This window comes from Oryzias latipes, chromosome 4, assembly GCF_002234675.1.
Source record: "Oryzias latipes chromosome 4, ASM223467v1".
Lineage (NCBI taxonomy): Eukaryota > Metazoa > Chordata > Actinopteri > Beloniformes > Adrianichthyidae > Oryzias > Oryzias latipes.
The window spans coordinates 8,590,048-8,609,749 of record NC_019862.2 but is presented as its reverse complement, the minus strand read 5'-3'; the positions used below and the strand labels follow the sequence as shown (position 1 = coordinate 8,609,749).

Here is a 19,702-nt window from a genome sequence, read left to right as displayed (position 1 = left end):
GTTTGCTTCTCAGGGGATGCGATGAGTTTGTTTCCAGTGTGGGTCCCTAGGCAAGACCTTTTACGCTATTGCCCACTATGTAGCCACATGGGGGTGTCCCTGTGGCTGTCCCCAGCGTGGATAAAATACAGCGCATCAAAAGTCTCTGCCAAACCAAATGTGTGGATCAGTGAAAGCTGATTCGCTGTGACAGGATGCTTCAGTGAATGAAGTGATTTTGGACAATTTGCCAATCCCAGCTTTGTGACAACAGTTTGTGAAGACCCCCCCCCCCCCCCCCCCTCCTGTTCCAACATGGCTGCACCAGAATGAGATCTGCTGAGACGGAGAAGCCAATTTAATGTGGAAGAATTTGACCGGCCTGCAGATTCCTGATGGATGGGTGTCAAACTCCACACCTTCAGGGCTGACATCAAGACATTTATTCTTTTCCTACCCCTACGGCTCCTCTCTACCCCTACATTTAGCCCTCCAAGCGAACAGTTTTGGAAAAATTGTGTCTTCAAATTCAGACGACACTACTCCTTAATGACGTTGTAAACAGTCGGTGGTGAGCTACATTAGCGCGTAGCTACCAGTGCTCTGCAAATACATAACATCGGTTTTATAACTTTAAAATGTCATGAAAAAACAAAAAGTCATTTCTTACATTTAAATGTAAACGTCTGTGCTTCAGAGCACACCCACATGAAAAAATACATTTCTCTTCTTTAACACAGCGCAAAACGGATCCCGGGGAGGGATATCCAGTCCTAAGTCACTATGGCTACCCCGTGACCCTTGTGTTATTCCAGGCACTTTAACATTGGGAGTTGGGTCATCTAGACCCACTAGACAGTGCTCTGAACCTTTTTTCTTCAATGATTTGTGATCTTCACTGGTGTCCATGGATTACATGAAATCTTTCCACCTTTATCCACCTTTGTAGTGGTAGGGAGAACACGTCACTGTAAGGGTGGGGCCATAGGATAGCCCAAGGGTTATTAAAAAAACAAATTCAGAAACCAAGACATCTTCAATTTCCCCAACAGTGGGGGGTAAGGAGAAGCTGGGGAAGAATTTGAATTCGGACAAAATGTTCATGCCCTACCTGCAGCTGGTCACCTGAGTTTGGTGTGTTCTGCCAGTGAGAAGCTAAAAGTGAAAGTTTTGTAAGGATATAAGCGGGATGGCAGCTCCCAAGGCCTGAGGATTGACACCAGTTAAACCATCTTTTGGGATGAATTAGTGCAAAAACTGCCATATCCAGACCTTCTCTTTCCACATCAATGTTTGACTTCTGACCTCCAATGTTCTTCTTGAAGAATGATCAAACATTCTCAGAAACCCTTTTCTAAACCCTCTGAAAGCCTTTGCAGAAGACTTAAAGCTGCAGTGGTTACAAAGCGCGGCCCAACGTCACATTTAATTCTGTGTACCACAGATAGGTTATCATATGCGAGAAAAGGCGGACAAGCGAATACTTTTGGCAACATCGTTTTCATCTGTTTCTTTTTGACCTTCACTGGCTGATTCACAGGAATTTTGACTAAAGTTTTGAAGTAGGAAATAAATATGGTAAATACTCTTCCCGGAGCGCTAAAATAATTCAAAACAACAAGACACACCTTGTATTTTTACAAAGCGCAAACATTGGACAGATGTGAGATGTGTTTTTGATTATTATCATTTTTAGTCCTGCTTGCTAATGTAGCCAGGGTAAAGAATTATTCAAATTATTAACCAACACACTATAACATCTTGAAAACAAAAGAAACTCGATGTTAATATAGGAAATCCATTCTACTCACATGCAATTTCTATGACTGGATGCAGAGAGGACTCATTGCTAGTCTTGTTAGCAATCGTGCACATCTTTTGTAATCTACAAAACAAACAAAAACATAAATATAAAACAGAGGAACACGGTTCTTGTAGTTGGAGCCAAACTATTGAGAAAAAACTAATTCCAGACACAATAAGAATTAAAATTAGCCTAAATATGCACCCATAACAATTTGTCATTGATTCAAAATTATGTTGTATGACAACGGCTGTTCTTCCTCAAGACTGATTTGACTGAAAATGACAACAAACATCTCAGAGGTGAAGAAACCAAAGAAATTTGAACAAATGCTTGTTTTTAAGAAACATTATTAAAGACCCACTCTGAAAAAGATTATTTTTTTTGCGATTTTGACATGTTCTTGTGACATTTTTCTCAATGTGCAGGACAGAAAAGTAAGCCTGAAATTCAGCTTCTGAGTATTTTTTTCATTTAAATCATTGTGAATCATGTGGGGGGAAAAAATTGTTTGAAAATGCTTGTAACTGTGAAGTAAAAAAAAAATCACGGCAAGCCACAAGCTCCTTGCTTGGTTTCATTCTGATGCATTCACTTGCAGACAAATAGATTCATGTACGTATGGGCTCATAACTATACGGCTCGATAGCTCTCCACTTTTGTTGTACTAGTAATGCTATGTAGGGTGTGTGAGGGGCTTTAAGCTAGTGGGGGAGGGTGTAAACATAGCGCTTGTAGGTATGGGTGACGGGAAGGGCGCCGGTGTTACTCCGTGCCAACGATCTGCCGCTCTGCAGAATGTCCTAGCAAACAACACAGGTTTCTTGATTCTGGCTAAAAACGGCAAAATGATGATTAAAAGACCACTGGGAATGCTTTTAAAATACGCCAAAGGATGATCGAGTGGGTCCTTAAAGGGCAAAACATTGGACAGTGAGCAAAATTCGACAATGGCCAAAACAAACCACATACTTACATGCTGGTTTTGAGCAGTCCCTGGTGTTGTGATAAAGTCTATGAAAGTGCGTTTTACACTCCGATGAGAACCGGACTTGTCCTGCTTAAGAGAAAAGGTTTAATCAGACAAAAATTTAAAGGAATTCAGAGTTTTTACTTACTTTGCTATTTTACCACCAGAGTGAAACATGGAAGAAAAACATGATATTTTATAGAAAGTATCTGCTGGAACATTTAGCTGGCATTAGTTAGGATGGTGAGCTCACCAAAACAAAGCTGATATGATAAGCATTTCTAGGAGCTGCCTGATGCAAGAAAACATCTGACTCAGACTGTCAGAATGAATAACTGCATGTTTTGAAACATTACAAGATGATGCAAACCCACTTAATTTTATTTTTCAAATCTTAATTAAAAAAAGAAAACCTGCACGATTTTGGACAGATGTAACAATTTCTACCATAAAAGCGTGACGGCCAAACGCTTTGTTGGGGAACCAGGACCTTCAGGAAAGATTTTGGTGCAGGACTGTGCATGACAACTGCCCCACCAAAAGGAGCTTATCATAAAGCGAAAGTGAACAGTGTGCTGTCAAGGCAATGTGAAGGGGTCAGGGTTCAACTGGACTTCGTGTGAAGCGGAATAGCGTCTTCATTTCTAATCACTTGTGAGGGTTTCTGCTCCCACGATAAAGCTTCCAGATTTTCATACCAATAATGAAGTCTGCTCAAAGGTCCTGAGACAAATAATCAGCTTATCTTAGCAATGCCTTCAACTTAATTCTGTCAGCTTCAGACCATGTGCTGTTTCTCTAAACTAGTGCCCTACAGCTAAGCCAGGCGCCCCCCTCCTGACCCACTGCAGTGCCAGTGTGCACAAAGCTGTCTATGACTACACAATACTGTATGTTAGTCTGGAGGAATAATACGGACTTTCTCAGACGGTCAAAACTCAGAAGAGCCTCCCAGCCAAAAAGTCGCATGAGAACTTTGCTCAGAGGAAACGTTTGCCAGATTAAATACTTTGAATGTCTGCAAAGGTCAGCAAAGCTAAGAAATCAAGGCTGATTTTGGCTGACCATGAGATTGTCTTTGACAGAAGTTTCCTTACCTCCGAAATGCTGGATGAACTTGTCTTTCATGTTTGCCTCTCTGGGAACTATATCTGGAAACAAGAATCATTGTTAGATATCTGAGAACTAAACCAGCTTGGCACAAACATATTTGTTTGTCTTTATCAACGTTTCACATGATTTGGTTAAATTTGTTAAAGTGACCACATAAAGTAAGATTGCATGTAAAATGTAATTGTTAATTAAATTAATTTTTGGTGCAAAAGTAAGGCCTTGTTATGGACTGATGACCATTCCCGAGTGTACCCCCACCTTTGCCTAACAGTGGCTGGGATAGGCTCCAGCAACCCTGTGACATCTAACGCAAATAAATGAGTTTAGACGATATAGATGGTTGGATGCACAAATTTTTTCTCTGACATCAACATTTTCAGTGTTGAAACTTGACTGTCAGTGCTCACAGACCAACACAGGAAGGCGCCTAACAAGACTGGATGTGCTAACAGCCTAAAGAGATTATTGTGTGGAAGTTTAACACTAATCAGAGTAAGTCCATGTAAGTCGTTTGCAACACTTTAGCCCCCAGACCCATGCAGATAATGCACATAATGCTGTAACAGCAACAAGAAAAACACTTTTAAGGGGCACTGAGAAACCTCGTCAATCTTCAGGAAGCCCAGACGACACAACAAAACGGTTGAAAGTGTCTTTAAATTTACATTTTTTTTTCATGAAATCAAATCCTGCTCTCAAGTCAAAACTTTGCTGAGTGAAAAAAGTGGTGATACAAGTCAGTCGCCACTTTTTTCACAACACAACTTCCAGAGTGATTTTAACGGCTGTGCAGTGTTGAAGCTCAATCATCATCATTTTTAATTAACCATTTCCCTCAGCAGCGTGTGTCTGATGACATAGTTGTGGCTTTTGAGGAGGATGCATGAAAACCTCCATGTCTAACCCTTGTGCTGTCTTAGATGAGCCCACCCTTACATTGACGTGTTCTGCCTACCATGACAAAGGTGGATAAAGGTGGAAAGATTTCATGTAATCCATGGACACCAGTGAAGATCACAAATCATTGAAGAAAAAAGGTTCAGAGCACTGTCTAGTGCCACACAGTGGCACACTGGTTGAAAAACAATGGTCTAGATGACCCAACTCCCAATGGTAAAGTGCCTAGGATAGCACAAGGGTTAAGATAACAGTAGGTTAACAGATGTCTTCTCCCCAAGCTCAGGGTGCTCTATCCTTGCGTGACCACGGTTCTTTGGTAGTGTCACACGCACCATTGCTAATGTGCTGCTTTTATTATCCTCAAAAGATAAATTCCACCCAGTCACTGGTCTGAGAAAGGTACTTTTCCAATCGCCTGATCTTGGGTCAAGACTTTGAGCTGGATGATGCATTCGCAGCATCACTCTGACATGATCTAACTGACGGTGATAGTAGAGAATCTGACACTTTGTTCTCTTTTAACTCCATAAATCGTGTACTTCATATTGAAAAACAAGAAGGCCACAATCAACGAGAATTTTCTCTCTTAAAGGTGTCTGTGGTTACTGCAAAAAACATAGCTGTTAAACCAAAAGATATGTAACCTTTTTGCTTGATTTTAACTTTAACTGGGGGAAAACAAACTATTGTTTTTTTTTCTGAGTAGCAACAATTAACATACAGGATCGGATGTATTGATGCATGTTGGGTTTCCTACATTTTTTCAATACGGTTTTGGTAAAAACATTTTTAATTAAACTCTTATTTTGAAGGTATTTGAAACCTAACCAATTTCAAAGAATTGTGGTGGGGGGGGGGGGGGGGGGGTCACTCATGCTGACAGTCGCCCAGTGAATGCCAGTGAATGAATCATTCAGAAATCATTCACATCACTCATGCGCCACATGCCCCTCCTACAAATGGTGGCACTTATCCTGGTCGCAGTCACAGCATAAATGACATCTCCATTATATGTGATGGAGAAGAAACTCTTTAGAAAAATGCGGTGATAAATGCCCTTCTTCTTCTTTTTTTTTCCCTCTTATGAGATATATCCTCATTAAAGCCAGGATATATTATTGTTAAACTGAGATCGATATTTTTATAGAGCAGGAGGAACATGTTGATTTGCAGGTTTTTAAACTCCTAAATAAATTGAAAGGATGCATCTAATTTCATTTATTCAAATGATAGACACCTCCAAATGGTTATCAGCAATGAGCACATCAATGACAGCTGTCTCCAACAGTAAAATAGGGATTATGCATTCATCATCAGGTCCTAAAAATAAATCTTATCAGCTTACCTATGAGTCTACTGTTATCCAGCCTGGGGACATAGAAAGGCTTTTCATGGGAGGAGTACTTCATGTCTTGTGTTGAAGTGTGGTGTCCACCGCCACAGCGCCTGGACAGGGGTTTGTCCTGCTGCTGGCTGTCTCTGATAACCTGTAAGATTAGATCCAACAGGGTCTTTCTTTCTTTCTGCCTGACCTCTCTGCTGTCCATGCACTGTCCGGAGGTGATGAGCAGAAAAAAGACAGTCAACAATATGTGCCATTTCCTCTCCACCTGCATGGCTTTACTGTCTGAAAACAAGAAATAGAAGTTTAGTTAGACATGAGTTAGGTCACTAGTTGTCCTATTTCTAGGATTTTTAATTGCCCAAATGATTTGAGACAAGTTGCTCAACATTTAGAGATGTGCCAGCATCCTTTATTCACTATCTTATAGAAATATTTGAGTACAAAAAAATTCTAAAAAAATCAACAAATTCCACAGATGGCTTGTTCAAATATTTACTGGCTTCTTGCAAAAATATTCAAACCAAACTTTGAACTCACCACTTTAGAAGTTCAATCTTCTTATGTCCTGGAGAGAGGACAGTCGTCTTGACTAAATTCTTCCAGGAATCTTTTGCGGATCCCGAACAGGAGAGAAGAACAACCAGCAGATTGTGCTCAACGCTGTCTTTTTTGAAATAATGCGTTCTTATGTATCCGCAGAGCCACCTTCTTCAAGGTAATATAATCGATTTCGAGTGGGTGGCAAAGCAATGTTGACATCTTCGGTGTGATTTCTTCCAGCGGGATTCGCTCACTTTGACACGCGCAACTCCTTTACGCACCAAAGCATATGTGCTTCAAAAATTATTTTGCAATTCTGTTGCTATTAAAAACATAAAATAACAAGTAAAAAATGATTTTCTTACAGAGAAATAGGAATTTAAAGTCTTAGAAAACGCGCCTTGCAAAAACTGTCAAAGACAAGAAACCACAGAGCGTCAGAGCGCAGCGCAGCAGCGCGCGGTGGAACACTTTTCCAAAAGGAGCAACTTGTTGGATGTTAGATGCAGAGAACAGAAGAAGAATCTTCGGGTACGCAAGCCTCCAGCTGACCTGTCGGCGTCCCCGTGAGCTTTTTCCACGGATGTCCAAGTCTTGTGATCGTCGAAGGCGCTGATGAGAATGCGCCTCAAGGAGCACCCATCCGGCGATACACCCCGCGAATCCAACAAACATATACAATGATAGGGCTTGAATGAATTATGTAACTTTGAAGGCTCTACACCTAAGTACTATTTTAGTTAGAACATTGCTGCCTCGGCTGTTTGGATTCTGACTCCCACCTCCTTAATTTTAAACATTTACGTCGATTAAGCGCAGCATAGAAAATGTATGTAGAAAGTATTTTTTTAAACCAATAAAGGCTTCTTTGACTACAATATGGCACCAGAAACGTTTATTTTAAAAATGTACTGTTATACACAAAAAAGGCAAATGCAAGCACAATTGTGTATAGCCTCTATATGTGCATTTGTGTGTATTTTATTGTTTTGTCAACATTAGTAGGATTTTTTTTGTGTAACCACTGAATACGCAAAATGCTTCACAGAAATGCAAAACAAACAAACAAACAAAAAACAAAAAAGCAAATAAAAACTACAGCACTATTGAAACAAAACATTACAAAAAAATATTAAAATGCATAAAAAACTAACAAAAAAAAAACAAAAAAACAACGAGACAGGCAGCCTACATTTTCCAGCAATGCACCAAAAAAAGAACAAAGTTTAAGATTGAACTCAGGCACATCTGAGCTCATTAGAAAACTGGCTTCATCAGTGTGCAGCATATACAAGCACATTCCCTCTTTGGTTCTGACTAATACTTCTTACTCAAGGTTTGACCAAATGATCAGTTTCTACATATTGCACCTGTTGGGTTTGTGAAACACATCTGACCAGTGAAGTTTCTCACTATTATGCTTTTTTTTTTTTTTAAAAAAATGTAAAAAGCAGCTTTAAAATAAAATAAAAAATATTAAAAAACTGGAAATTAAAAGAAATATGTAGCCCTTTGAGTTCAGCCCCAGCTTTCAAACATTTTGTCATGGCCCATAGTTGCATCATCAGTCGAGGTCGTTATTCTGTAAATCGATGGTTCTTCATTGATACAATTAAACATGAGTTTTGAGAATTTTATTTTAAAAAAGTCACATCTGAAGGGGAGTGTAACTAAAACATTGTCATTGTGCCAGATTCAATGAAAAGAAACATACATGTTTCACACGAATAACCATTGTGGAGTTCCTACATTTTATTTCGAAATAATTTAGATTCCAGAATATCTTAATATTTTCTGTTACAGGTACTCAGTCCGTCTGCAGTTCTCATCTTACTTTGTCTTTTCTGCCTCTGCGTAGTCTTTTTTGGTGATTTCATCCTAAAGATCTTTTTAGAAGAGTCTGCAAGTGCGTTTTAACTAAACTTAAATTATTATGTTGCACAAACGTTCATCTTGTAAATATGTACATGGGATGACACACAGACTTTGTGAATGGTCCAGAACCAGGTACACATTTTGAACAAATAGTGTAAGTCACTATGTGAGAATTGAAACATCCAATTCAAGACAGACTCAAACCCAATCTGCTTGATTAATGAAAAAAGTCTTCCTCTTTTGATATTGCTATCTGGATACATCTAATTAGCGTTTTTAAAATAAAATCTTTTCAATGCTGTTTTTGTTTTTGTTTACTTTGTTTTCAAAATGAGTCATTTTAGATAAAGCAATAACATAAGGGAATACTTTTATCAAGTTTATATGAATTCATGTAGAAAGTCTAGGATTACTTTTCATATGACGTAAGTCGTTGAGTATGACAGAATATTTTTAAAAAACATTATGTTTAAATGTAAAAAAATATTTGAATTGTAATACATTGTGCGACGAATAAAAAAGCTGAATGTTTAGCCAGGGAATGTATGACCTTTATGACATGGTATAATATTTAGTTTAGCGTGTAAATGAATAGATTCTTTAAAGAAAAAACATGTTTATTTACCAGTCCTCACAGCAGGGGGGTATTCCAGAAAGCAGGTTATGGTAGTTGCCACGGTAAGTTTGAGGCTAAGGAAGTGGATAACCTCAGCTTTTGGTTCCAAAAATGGAGGTATGTTTCAGGGTATGTCAAGTTCCCATAGCAACTCATGCTTTGAACATAACCTGGTCTGGAGCAGGTTTAGTTGAAGGTTAGTTTGTTTTCAGAGAGGTGAAGCAGCATGGCGTGTCCATTTGAAGATGATTTAGTGGATGAAGAAGCTCAGATAATACTTTTTCCACCATGAGAGGGTGATAAGACCACATATGGATGTTGGAAAAATAAACTTTTTTTGATCTAACTTAATTATTTGCTTCAGTTAAGATAAATCATGTTTTAGTTAAGTCAGCTTAAAAATAACACGTAGTTATCAGGAAGTTGTTTTACTTTCATTCAAATTAATTCAATCAAGTAGGTGTAACTTTGGTGCTGCTGTTAGATCGGCACTGCAAGGGATTGTGGGACACAATTCCCTTTGCCTGTCCGGACGGATTCGGGTTTAAGTGTGGGTTTTTGTCTAAATGTGTTTAGTTGTTTGGCTGTTTTACTGCGCATTGTCTAGTTATTTGTCCTGTTATGTTTAATTCTTTCTGCATGACTGAGAGGGAGGGAGAGGATATTGAGGTTATTTAGCACTCCTAGCTCTGTAGTAAAATGTTAAAGTCGGAGAAATGGTTTAAGAAATTACGTTGAATAAATTTAACTCAATTACTTGTTACCAATTGAGTTACCGGTAATTCATTAAAGTTGGATAATTTATACTTATATACGCGTCACAATGAAAATAGAAATGAGATAGAAACTCGTGCGTTTACTTGGTCCATTATTTTTCTCCAAGCAGAAACTCTTTCTTTTGCTGATGATGCAGCCGTATTACTTTTTTGATGGGCCTATAATCTTCATACGCTGTCAATAAAATCTCAGACTCCGTCTCACTGAAGTATAGCGCTCTCTTTTGTTTTCCACGCGTTTCCATGGTGACTCCGGAAATCGGCGATCCATTGAAATGTCTTTACTTGCCGTGCACGCGCATTAACCCAGGGTTACCAAGTCGAGCGTAAGAGTAAGCAAGTTCAGGCGGATTTCAGCCAGAGTTCAGGGTTAAAGTCAGGGTAGTTTAAACGTGCTTTATGGAATAGCCCCCTGGTCTATTCGTCACAAACACACAGAATGCTGCACATAAAAATGAGATGGTCAAAAAAATAATGTAGCTTATAATAAGTTATACTTGAGTTCAGACTTTTTTTTGTTATTGTTGTGGTGTTTGGTTGCTTTTTTCAGTCGCTTTTGAATGTCCAACCATTTTGAAATTTTATCTTTTATCAATATGACCAATAACAACTTGAAAGTCTTTTTTAATTTCTTTTGGATATTTAGAAAATATGTTTAAATCGAGTTAGCAAAATAAATCAACAAAAGTAGTTTTTCTTTCTTTCTTATCACATTAATGGAACTCTGTTCTTTTCTTCTTTCTCTTATTGTTTGGAAACCGCGCACGGTCCGACTCACTACCGCCTCTAGAGGTAGAACTTGGAACTGTCACTTACCAGCCAGAATTATTATCATTAATTATTATTAAAAAAAATCGAATCTTGTCTGTCTTGAAAAAAATCACTAACAGTGAATAGTAATAAAACATAGTAATTAACAATAGTAATAACAATAGTAATAAATGATGCTAAAAAAACACACGAGGTTGTCAAAAACTTTTAAAAATGCTGACTAGCTACGCCTACAGTTTAATCAATAACAGGAGATGAGTCGCTGCCGTTTGGTGTGTTTGCGTTGAGTGTCGGCTCCGTCATTAAATGCAATGTCTACTTTGGAATAAGAAGAGTAATAGGACACCAGAAACAAAACGGAAGTAAACAAAGATGAAGCGGGACGGGGCTCCGCGCGGCTGTTACCATGGTAACGACTTCGCAAACTTTAAGGGGTTTTTGTTTTCGCTCGTTCAGCGGTTCAAGGCCTGCTTTACTTTTTTAAGGGACTACATGCGAAAAATATTTTTCTTCTGGAAACAGAAAGATGTCACAAAGGTAACCCGTCCTGAATTTATTTACTGGGAACGTATACTTATTTATTAATTTGGGCGTCACAACCGTTAGGTTGCGTGGCAAATCTCTTAATATGAACAAAAATAATGTTATGTACCAGAAGAAATTCAGATAACGTTTAAATACACAAAGGGTGTGTTTACCCTAAACACACACACGCACACAGTTATTTAGAAGACAAATTGAATAGGACTCTCGAGTTGTTCGTAAATCATAAAAAAATGTCGTAAACTACATCACAAAACAGGAGGTTAATGTGACTGGAAAACAGAATTTATTGACTTAAACGTTACTAAAACATAAATGATGCTTTATTAATACAATTTAAACCAATTTTTTTATAATATTGGCCCCACAGTTTGTTAACATCTGCAACAACTATTAGTTAAATGTTGCTTATGTGTTAAGATTAGCATGCTTTTATTTTGTTGGGGTTTATAAATTTACTATTTGTGACAAGAAACTTTCACCAATAATTATTTCCCGTCTTCTCCGACAAAAGGTTTTTTTTAAAGTCATATTTATTTTATTCCCAGTGTTATTTGAGTGCAAACATGTTTATCACATCTAAATCTAAATCTGGGTTTTGTGATTTTGTTGTGGTCTTTTGTTTCAGGGCATACAACGATCTCTGGGCGGATGCTCAGTTAGAGTTGAGTCGTCTTTTAGCTGAAGAGCAACCCGCAGAGCAACCTCAACCTCAGAAAGACAGGGTGGTGTTCTTCCAGAGGCTGGCCATGCTGTATGTCCGCTATATCCAAATCCTCAGGAAGCTCCAGAAAGCTCATGAATTGATAATTCACCCTCAGAAGAGGCGAGCAATTCGGAAAGTAATTGACAGTGTCATGGGGAGGGTGGTGGAGCTGAAAAATGAAATGGTGGAAAAGGAGTTTTTGGAGTACCACTACATGGACGATATTCTTCATGACATGAAGCTCACACCAGTAAGTTTCATTTAAAACGGACACAAACGCAATTGCAAGTAATTAAGACCTATTTTATCATCCTTTTTTTAGGACAAACTTGAGATCCCCTTACCGCAATATTTTCCTAATGATCACAGTAAAGAAGTTCAGGAGCGAAAGGCAATGCTGATGAAAATCTTCAAGATGGTGGAGGCCACTGAAAGTCTTGAAGTGAGTCAAAAAATAGCTACATAAAATAGTCCATCTTCCTGAAATCATCTTACCTTAGTTGAAAAAATACAAACATCAACAAAAAAAATTCCCTTTTTACAAGTAAAATCGAATTTCTTAGTGTTTTATGTCAACGTAAGTTCATGACAATTGGAGGAATTTGGTTTCTTTTGTTGACTATTTCAAAAATGTCCCTACAGCCATCAACAGAAAAAGAGATGACGCAAGAGGAGGCTATCAGGGTTATTCAAGTGGCAGAGAGGGCACGACAGGGGCGGATGAGGTCCAAGTTGTATGAAGAAAGTCGAGAGGCCAGCTTGAGGAGCACAAATGCGGGAACAGAGAGCACCGAGCTGGCTGCTATCTGCATTCAAAAGGTCATAAATATGCAGCAAACATGCTTTCCTTGTACAGGAGAGCCATCCTACCATGCTTAAGTGCTGTACTGTGGTTGAACATGTGCAGGTTTGGAGGGGCTACATACAAAGGAAAAAGACCAAAATTGAGCGAGTTAAAGAACTGATAGCTTTAGGAATGGTGAGCTGTTTTTCTATCAAAACCATCAATAAATATTGACACAATGAAACATTAAATAATGTTTATCTTTGTGTTCTATAAAGTGGATTCTTTTTTAAACTTGATTACCTTTCCTTAATAGCCAATTTTCATATTTTAGGTTATTATTTATTGATTTATTGATTTTTGAGGTCATGGATCCAAAGTATCTTGCTCCAAGCCCGGCAGAAGTCGCTCTCCTAGCTGCGGAGGCTTGCACCCGGCTGAAACAGCAGGAACACGAAGCGGCCTACCAGAAGGCTGTTGTGGCCGTCACAAATCAGCTGCGAGAGATGGAGGGCAACAACATGAGCAACACCCTGAAAAGCCAAGTCCGGGAGTGGTTCTTCAAATGCCGGCAAGTTGGCAGAGTAATTTTTTCGAGCCATTACACGGGACTCTCATCTTTAATAATGTCAGCATTTTTCTTTTGAAGTAATGTCACAGGGTCATTTCCAGACTACCCAGACGAGGAGGATGGAGGCTCTGCCTTCATTTTTGCTGAGAAGAGTCCTCAGCAGGTTTAACACGTTTTTTTTTTTTTTTTTACAAATATATATATTATGGATAGTTCTTAGATATCCATGTTGGTTGTAATGTTTGGAGGTGTTGGAAGAAATAGCAGCAAAAGAAGACGAAGCTTCCAGCAACAAATCCAGAGGGAAAGAGGAGCAGAAAGAAAAAAGAAAACCGGACAAGAAGATGATTGATGAGCAAGTAAGTGGACACAGCTGGATGTTTTTTTTTTAGAAGATAATAATTAATACAGTGTGTTTGAAATATGTAAATAAAAAAAAAAAGTAAAATTTTATAGAGATATTGCCTGTTTAACAGTTGTGATAATGTAACTCTGGAGTGCAGGAGGAGGCCGGGCTAAAGATGCATCCATCTGCTTTTCTGTCAGATTTGGAAGCAGCGGATAAAACTTTTAATGGTAAGTTTTGGAAGGTCAAGTGTGGCTTTTTTTTTCAGGCTCTCTTATTATGGGATGTTGATCCGTTTTTTTCTGTTCTATAAAGACAGCTGATCTATAATTTATGGATTTACAAAGAAGTTTGTTATTTTTACTTGCAAAACCAGAGTGGGAACACGGTGAAACTTTGAGACTTGTTTTTCCAACATAACTAAGTATTGAATGGTAATGTTTTAGGACATACTTTTAAAGTAGATTGACCTGTTTTAAAAAAAACATTTTTTACATCCCAAGATTTCTGGAGTAGCCGTGATGAAACCGAAAACTTCAGCCAGAAACATGATGTGGAGTTGATCAAGGAGGAGAAGAGGAAGGTTGTTGAAGATGAAATCCGAGTGCAGGTATTTTTTTTAACTACTGATCCCACAGGATTTATTAAAAAAAAAAAAAAGACATGACGCTTCTAAAAGCAAACATCTGTCAGTTTGTGGTAAAGTTTTCTCTTACTATTATGTGTTTTTTTTGCTCCAGGTTGATGAGCAGATGAGACAAGAGCTGGCTGAGCTGAAGCTTTCTGTGGACAAGGACAAGGGAGGCAAAACCAAAGCAAACACAAAGGTATTACGCATTTATCCAGATTTAAGATGTGACTTACAATCACATGAATCCTCTGATGGGATTCATGATTGCTTTCATTTGCTTCTCAGAAGAAGAAAGGCTCCAAGAGCGGGAAGAAAAAGAAAAAGGAAAAGGATCTGACAGCTGATAGGTGAAATCACAGTCTTAACAGCACAGAAGGGATTTTCAGCAAAAAAATGGAGTTGAAAGAAACCTTTTAAGTTGTTGAAACAGAACATGTTTTCTTCTGCCAGGACTCTTGAATCTCTGTGTCAGGAGTTGGTGGAACAGGGTTTGCTGAAACAACCAAATGATGTAAGGCTACAAGATTTTTTGGGTAGGAAACCTATTTCTTAATCTCACTTCACAAATGTTTGGGTTTCTTTCTGTATTAGTTTTCTAATTTCACCAGACTAGATCCCATCTATAGGTTTCTATAGGTTATTGCAACATTCAGAAACACATCAAATAATCAATTCAAATGACAAATACGACTTATGCTTAATATTACTCTTTGGAAACAAAATTAATCCAACTTCCAACAAACATTTTGTGTTAAATAAAAAAATTTTGCTTTGTGAAATGTCGCCATAAATACCAGGCAAAAATAATGTAAGTAGTTCAATTTCTGTCTGACTTTAAATTTAAACGTATACGTTTTTAAGCTGTTAAAAAGGGTTACAGGCCATAAAACAGCAGGTTGACTGAAGTATCTTGGCCTGGATTTTGCTCAACATTTTGGGACTAAACTGTAGAAAGCAAAGAAGAAAAGTGTTGATCCTACTTTTATATTTTTTAAATTTCTTAATGTTGCTGCCATCAGGAAGTCAGTACAAGAACAGTTTTCACAAATCTTTCATCCATTCTACTTTGATTATTTGAAAATTACAATTCATTTGATTAGTGTTTACCAGATTTCTTAATAATTGATCAAATCTATATGCAGATATTTCAAAATAAATGTTGCTGTTCGCCTTTCAGCATATCCCATCAGGGGCCACATGTGGGAATCACAGGCTTATGGCGATGTCATTTTTTATGGGAGCTGGTAAAAAAAAAAGTTCAACAAAAATAAAGTAATACAAATAAAAACGCAGTATTTTAGTCAGTTTAGTTTACAATTTAAAGTTCAGTCTTTGTACAAAGGTCATGTAAACAGCAAAATAAAGGTTGTAGTGGACTAAAGAATACATCAGATCATCAAATGATAAACAGCTAATCTGTATTTAACCAGGAGAAGTTATATGGGTATTTTATTGAGTAGAAATGACAGAAATGATTGAAATAAAATCATCTTTTGTTTGCTTGGCACAGATACAGTGGTAAAGTGCTGCCATCTACTGGTTTATCATTGTAAAACACCTGTGAGAAATGCCACACTTGTTTACTTAATCAGCTTAATTATTTTTAAACTAAAAAGTCATTTAACATATCAAAGTACAAAGGATTTTATTTTGTGAATTGACGGTGTTTTTACAGTTTGTACATTTCCATAAAGAAAAACCATCCAGTGAAATTCTTGTTGATGTTGCAGTTCATACAAGAGAGTCGAAATAAAACGGTCCAAAGCGTTCCAAAATTAAGAATCTTTTCTTTAACCTCTTAACCCTTGTGCTATCCTAGGCACTTTAACTTTGGGGGTGGGGTCATCTAGACCCACTTTGTGATCTTCACTGGTGTCCATGGATTACATGAAATCCTGTCCACCTTTATCCACCTTTGTCATGGTAGGGACAACACGTCAATGTAAGGGTGGGGTCATAGGATAGCACAAGGGTTGAGACATGAGCTAATCATTGAGCTAACTCTCTGCACACTTAGTCACAGGGGTTTAGTTACGCAGAATGTAACTACTGTGGAACTAAAACCCCAAATGTGAGGTCCACGCATCTGGACGCCAAGTCATAAGAGGTTGAAAAGCTTGTTTCAGAAATGCTTCACTTGTCTCACGCGTGTGAGTTATTGTACATAAAAAAGCTGTTTCGGTTTCATGTCCCGCCCTCAGGTGATTTTAATTACCTTGGAACCACTCTGAGACAAAACGACATTGAGCCCATGCCCTCTTTGTCGGATGTACGGCAAGTTATCTCCCTGTACGCCATTTTACCATTAGGTATGGCAGTGTCTCGTTACACGCTTAAATACAAATATCTATCCATTTGTTTGTGGCTCAAGATGAGTGTGGTTTTCAGGCTCTCAGGTGGTTCATGAGAAGGCTCCTTTGATCAAGTCCATCCTTCTGGTTGGACCTGAAGGTGCGGGCAAGAAGATGTTGGTGCACGCCGTGTGCCAGGAGACCGGCGCCACCCTGTTTGATCTCTCCCCCCTGAACACGGCGGGGAAGTACCCAGGGAAGAGCGGCCTCGCCATGATGGTTCATGTGGTGTTTAAGGTGAGACGTTTCATTCAGAAGCCAGTGTTTTTTCCAGGATGTGAACATCTGCCAAGGGGGAGAAAAGTTGTCTGCTCTTAAAAAAAATCTGTCTTTTTTCTCAACATCTACATTCAAATGTTAAAAAAGGTCTTGGTTCTTCAAATGGAAATAAAGGAGAGCCTAACCTGTGTTGGAACTGTTTTCAGAGTTGTGATATCTGCCTACAGCCTCAAATTTTAATTACAATGTTACAAACACAGCGAGTTTGTATGCTGAACAATAAATACTAGTCTCTTTAGAAATAATAGAAAGGGAGCACATGATTAAAATAGTCCAGATGTAAAAAGACTAAAACGACCAGAGAAAAAACCCAGAACGGCTCCTTAATCACTGTTATGTGTTGTAGAGAACATCACAACAAACCGAGCTGCCAAATCATTTAGTCCAGTCGAGAAAAACGGTTTTAGGCTTTCTATACCTCCATATGTTGCAGGTTGCAAGACTTCTGCAGCCTTCAGTGATATGGATTGGAGATGCTGAAAAAATGTTCTACAAAAAGGTTCCTAAGGAAGAAAAGGAGGTACAATCAAGCACAAAGAAAAACGAAACACAGAGTAATTGGTTGTTAAATCGATCATTTGCCTTTTGAATGTGTTTTTGACTGATTTCTTTATGTGAAAAGTTAGATCCGAAGAGGTTAAAGAAAGATTTGCCAAAGTCCCTCAAACTGATTAAAGGAGAAGACCGTGTCCTAATCATCGGAACGACTGAAGACCCCATGAGTGCTGACATCAAGTCAATGTGTAAAATGTACAACAAAATCCTCCTCATTCCAAGACCGGACTATGGCTCGAGATACAGTAAGAAGAATTCTCCCAGTAGGACTACTTTTCAGCCAGCATGGTCGTCTGTGCAGTGGGTAACTTTCTTTAATCTTAGTCATGTGGAAGGAACTGATCAATCAGAAAGGAGGGGAGACAACCAAGGCTTTGGACCTCAGCTCGCTTGCAAAGATATCCGATGGCTACACCCCGGGTCACATGGTCAAAGCAATCCAGAGTGTGGTGACAGAGCGCCGCATCCGCCAGCAGGGAAGCAGACCGCTAACTGCTGCGGAGTTTGTTGCCCCTTTAGCCAGGATTGACCCCGTTTTTCAGGAACAGGAGGAAGCCCTGAAAGTAACACCACACAACAAAAATGCAATTGTTTCTTGTTTGCTTGCTTGTTGCTTCACTCATGTCCTTTGTGTGTTTTAGAATTGGTACGCAAAGACACCGCTGGGAAGAAAAAGAGTTAAAGCTGCCACCGGAAAGGAAGAGGAACAGCCGCCAGTTAAAGGCAAAGGTGCAAAGAAGAAGACTTAGACATTATTATATCTGCTTTTCCACATGTTTGAGTGTTTTCTACTGAGGTTGGCAGTCTCCTCTCACTTGAGCTGACTTAATAAACTATATTTAATACATTAAACTGTGGATACAGCCATTAATCAGTCATGAACCACCATTTCTTTTTAAGCCACTCAATGCTAAATAATAAAAAAAAACTGTACAACCTGGATCACTTTCTTCAAACATTTTTACTGGTAGAAAAGATGAAGTCAATGGAGATCTGGAACACAGGAAGTGTGCAGACAGAGGGACGGGGGAGGGGGGGGGGTTCCAAACATAGTTTCAGGGGCTTAGCTGTAGCTTTCAGCTGTTTTGTCGACTTCTTAAATCACCCAACAGATCCTCACATTGCTGTGTTTTTTTTTTTACCATTACTCTATTTTTAGAATACACCATGTTACTCAGAAGACCAAACTCCATCGCTGAGCATCTTTGGATAATATTTATGTCCAAGTTCTCAATGAAAAACAGCAACCTTTCTTGAATTTTGCAAAAACTCATTCCTTTATCCACGCTTTATTCTGATCTATGTAGAAAGCCACTCATCGAATAGTAAAGCACGACCAGACACACATTTGTGAATTGAGACTTGGGTCACCGTTCTCCTTTCAGTGACGACAGGTTGTTTTGGTGTGACATTAGGACTCCACAGAGATTATCCCGTCGATAGAGTTTCACTGGACTTAGGAGAGCTTCGCCACACGTGGAGCTGCCCATCAAACTGAGCGGTGCACAATGCTGTCCAATGCTGGCTTTGTTCCGTCTAGATGAAGGAATAACCCAAACTAAAACCATTGTGGAAAAGATTAGTGCAGAAGGCGGATCAGAGCTGGCCTTAGCCACTTTCTTCAGTACTTCAGTTACTTTAAATGGTTTACTATTAGTACTGATAGCAGATGTTTCAGGGATTTATTTAATACGTAACTGAATCTAGGAAATTTCTACAGGAAAGTGAAAGTTTGTGAGTACTTTCAGCTTCAGAAACACTGATGATGATCCAGAGAAAGAGGAGAATCACATGACCTAATCTGTCCCGACCTTTAAGGTGGGCTGGAAACTCCCCTTAGAGATTCTAAGGCTTTGATGTTTCTAACCTGAGGTTTTGATCAGTGACAGATATTAAGCAGAGAGGTTAAGAGCCTGTTAATAAACGGGCTGAAAACCATCATTTTGTAGTTTCATTTTAAGAACAACAGCTGTTTTCCAACACAAAACCTGTATTTCAAATCAAACCCACCTTTATTTAATTTAAAAAAAGCACTTGTCATGCTTTGAGCTCCTCAAAGTGCTTTAGTTACAAGTAAACATTTAAATGAATATTTTAATTAAAATCAACCCACCCCTTTGCCCTCCCCTTGATTGACACACATACTGTGTTTTAAAGCAAATTCCATCTGAGAAAAACCCTTATACACCTCAAATTTGTTGAATACATTGAGATAATGGAATGGCTCCATTGATGCATGTTGCCTCA

At 38.6% G+C, this 19,702-nt stretch overlaps 1 protein-coding gene and 1 non-coding gene across 4 annotated transcripts; one reads left to right on the top strand and one right to left on the bottom strand.

The window, feature by feature from the left end:
- Positions 1-1,835: 1,835 nt before the first annotated feature.
- alkal1 lies at positions 1,836-6,173 on the bottom strand. The gene is made up of 4 exons (XR_002873168.1): positions 6,112-6,173; positions 3,851-3,904; positions 2,760-2,843; positions 1,836-1,864 (listed from the first exon to the last, which is right to left on the bottom strand). It is a non-coding gene; the product is annotated as an ALK and LTK ligand 1 (transcript).
- A 4,774-nt stretch (positions 6,174-10,947) lies between these two features.
- Positions 10,948-18,387, top strand: iqca1 (IQ motif containing with AAA domain 1). 3 transcript variants are annotated; one of them, XM_023954133.1, is made up of 19 exons: positions 10,948-11,098; positions 11,861-12,188; positions 12,261-12,380; positions 12,581-12,757; positions 12,846-12,917; positions 13,088-13,293; positions 13,372-13,456; positions 13,542-13,652; positions 13,797-13,869; positions 14,143-14,249; positions 14,380-14,466; positions 14,556-14,617; positions 14,721-14,803; positions 16,472-16,579; positions 16,659-16,858; positions 17,334-17,420; positions 17,523-17,700; positions 17,780-18,018; positions 18,097-18,326. In XM_023954133.1, exons 2-19 carry the CDS (start codon positions 11,982-11,984, stop codon positions 18,202-18,204), a joined length of 2,310 nt encoding a protein of 769 aa, XP_023809901.1. In that variant the 5' UTR covers positions 10,948-11,098; positions 11,861-11,981; the 3' UTR covers positions 18,205-18,326. The 3 variants fall into 3 exon arrangements, with proteins under 3 accessions (XP_023809901.1, XP_023809900.1, XP_023809903.1); XM_023954132.1 differs by having other exon boundaries at positions 11,093-11,226; positions 18,097-18,387; XM_023954135.1 differs by lacking the exons at positions 17,780-18,018; positions 18,097-18,326 and having other exon boundaries at positions 11,093-11,226; positions 17,527-17,657.
- The last annotated feature ends 1,315 nt before the right edge of the window (positions 18,388-19,702 follow it).

Bases quoted from the DNA above. Each gene is read 5' to 3' on its own strand.
- iqca1 (XM_023954132.1), top strand. The intron at 12,918-13,087 runs GTGAGCTGTTTT...TTGATTTTTGAG, and splicing joins AACTGATAGCTTTAGGAATG to GTCATGGATCCAAAGTATCT. The intron at 16,859-17,333 runs GTGAGACGTTTC...CATATGTTGCAG, and splicing joins TGGTTCATGTGGTGTTTAAG to GTTGCAAGACTTCTGCAGCC.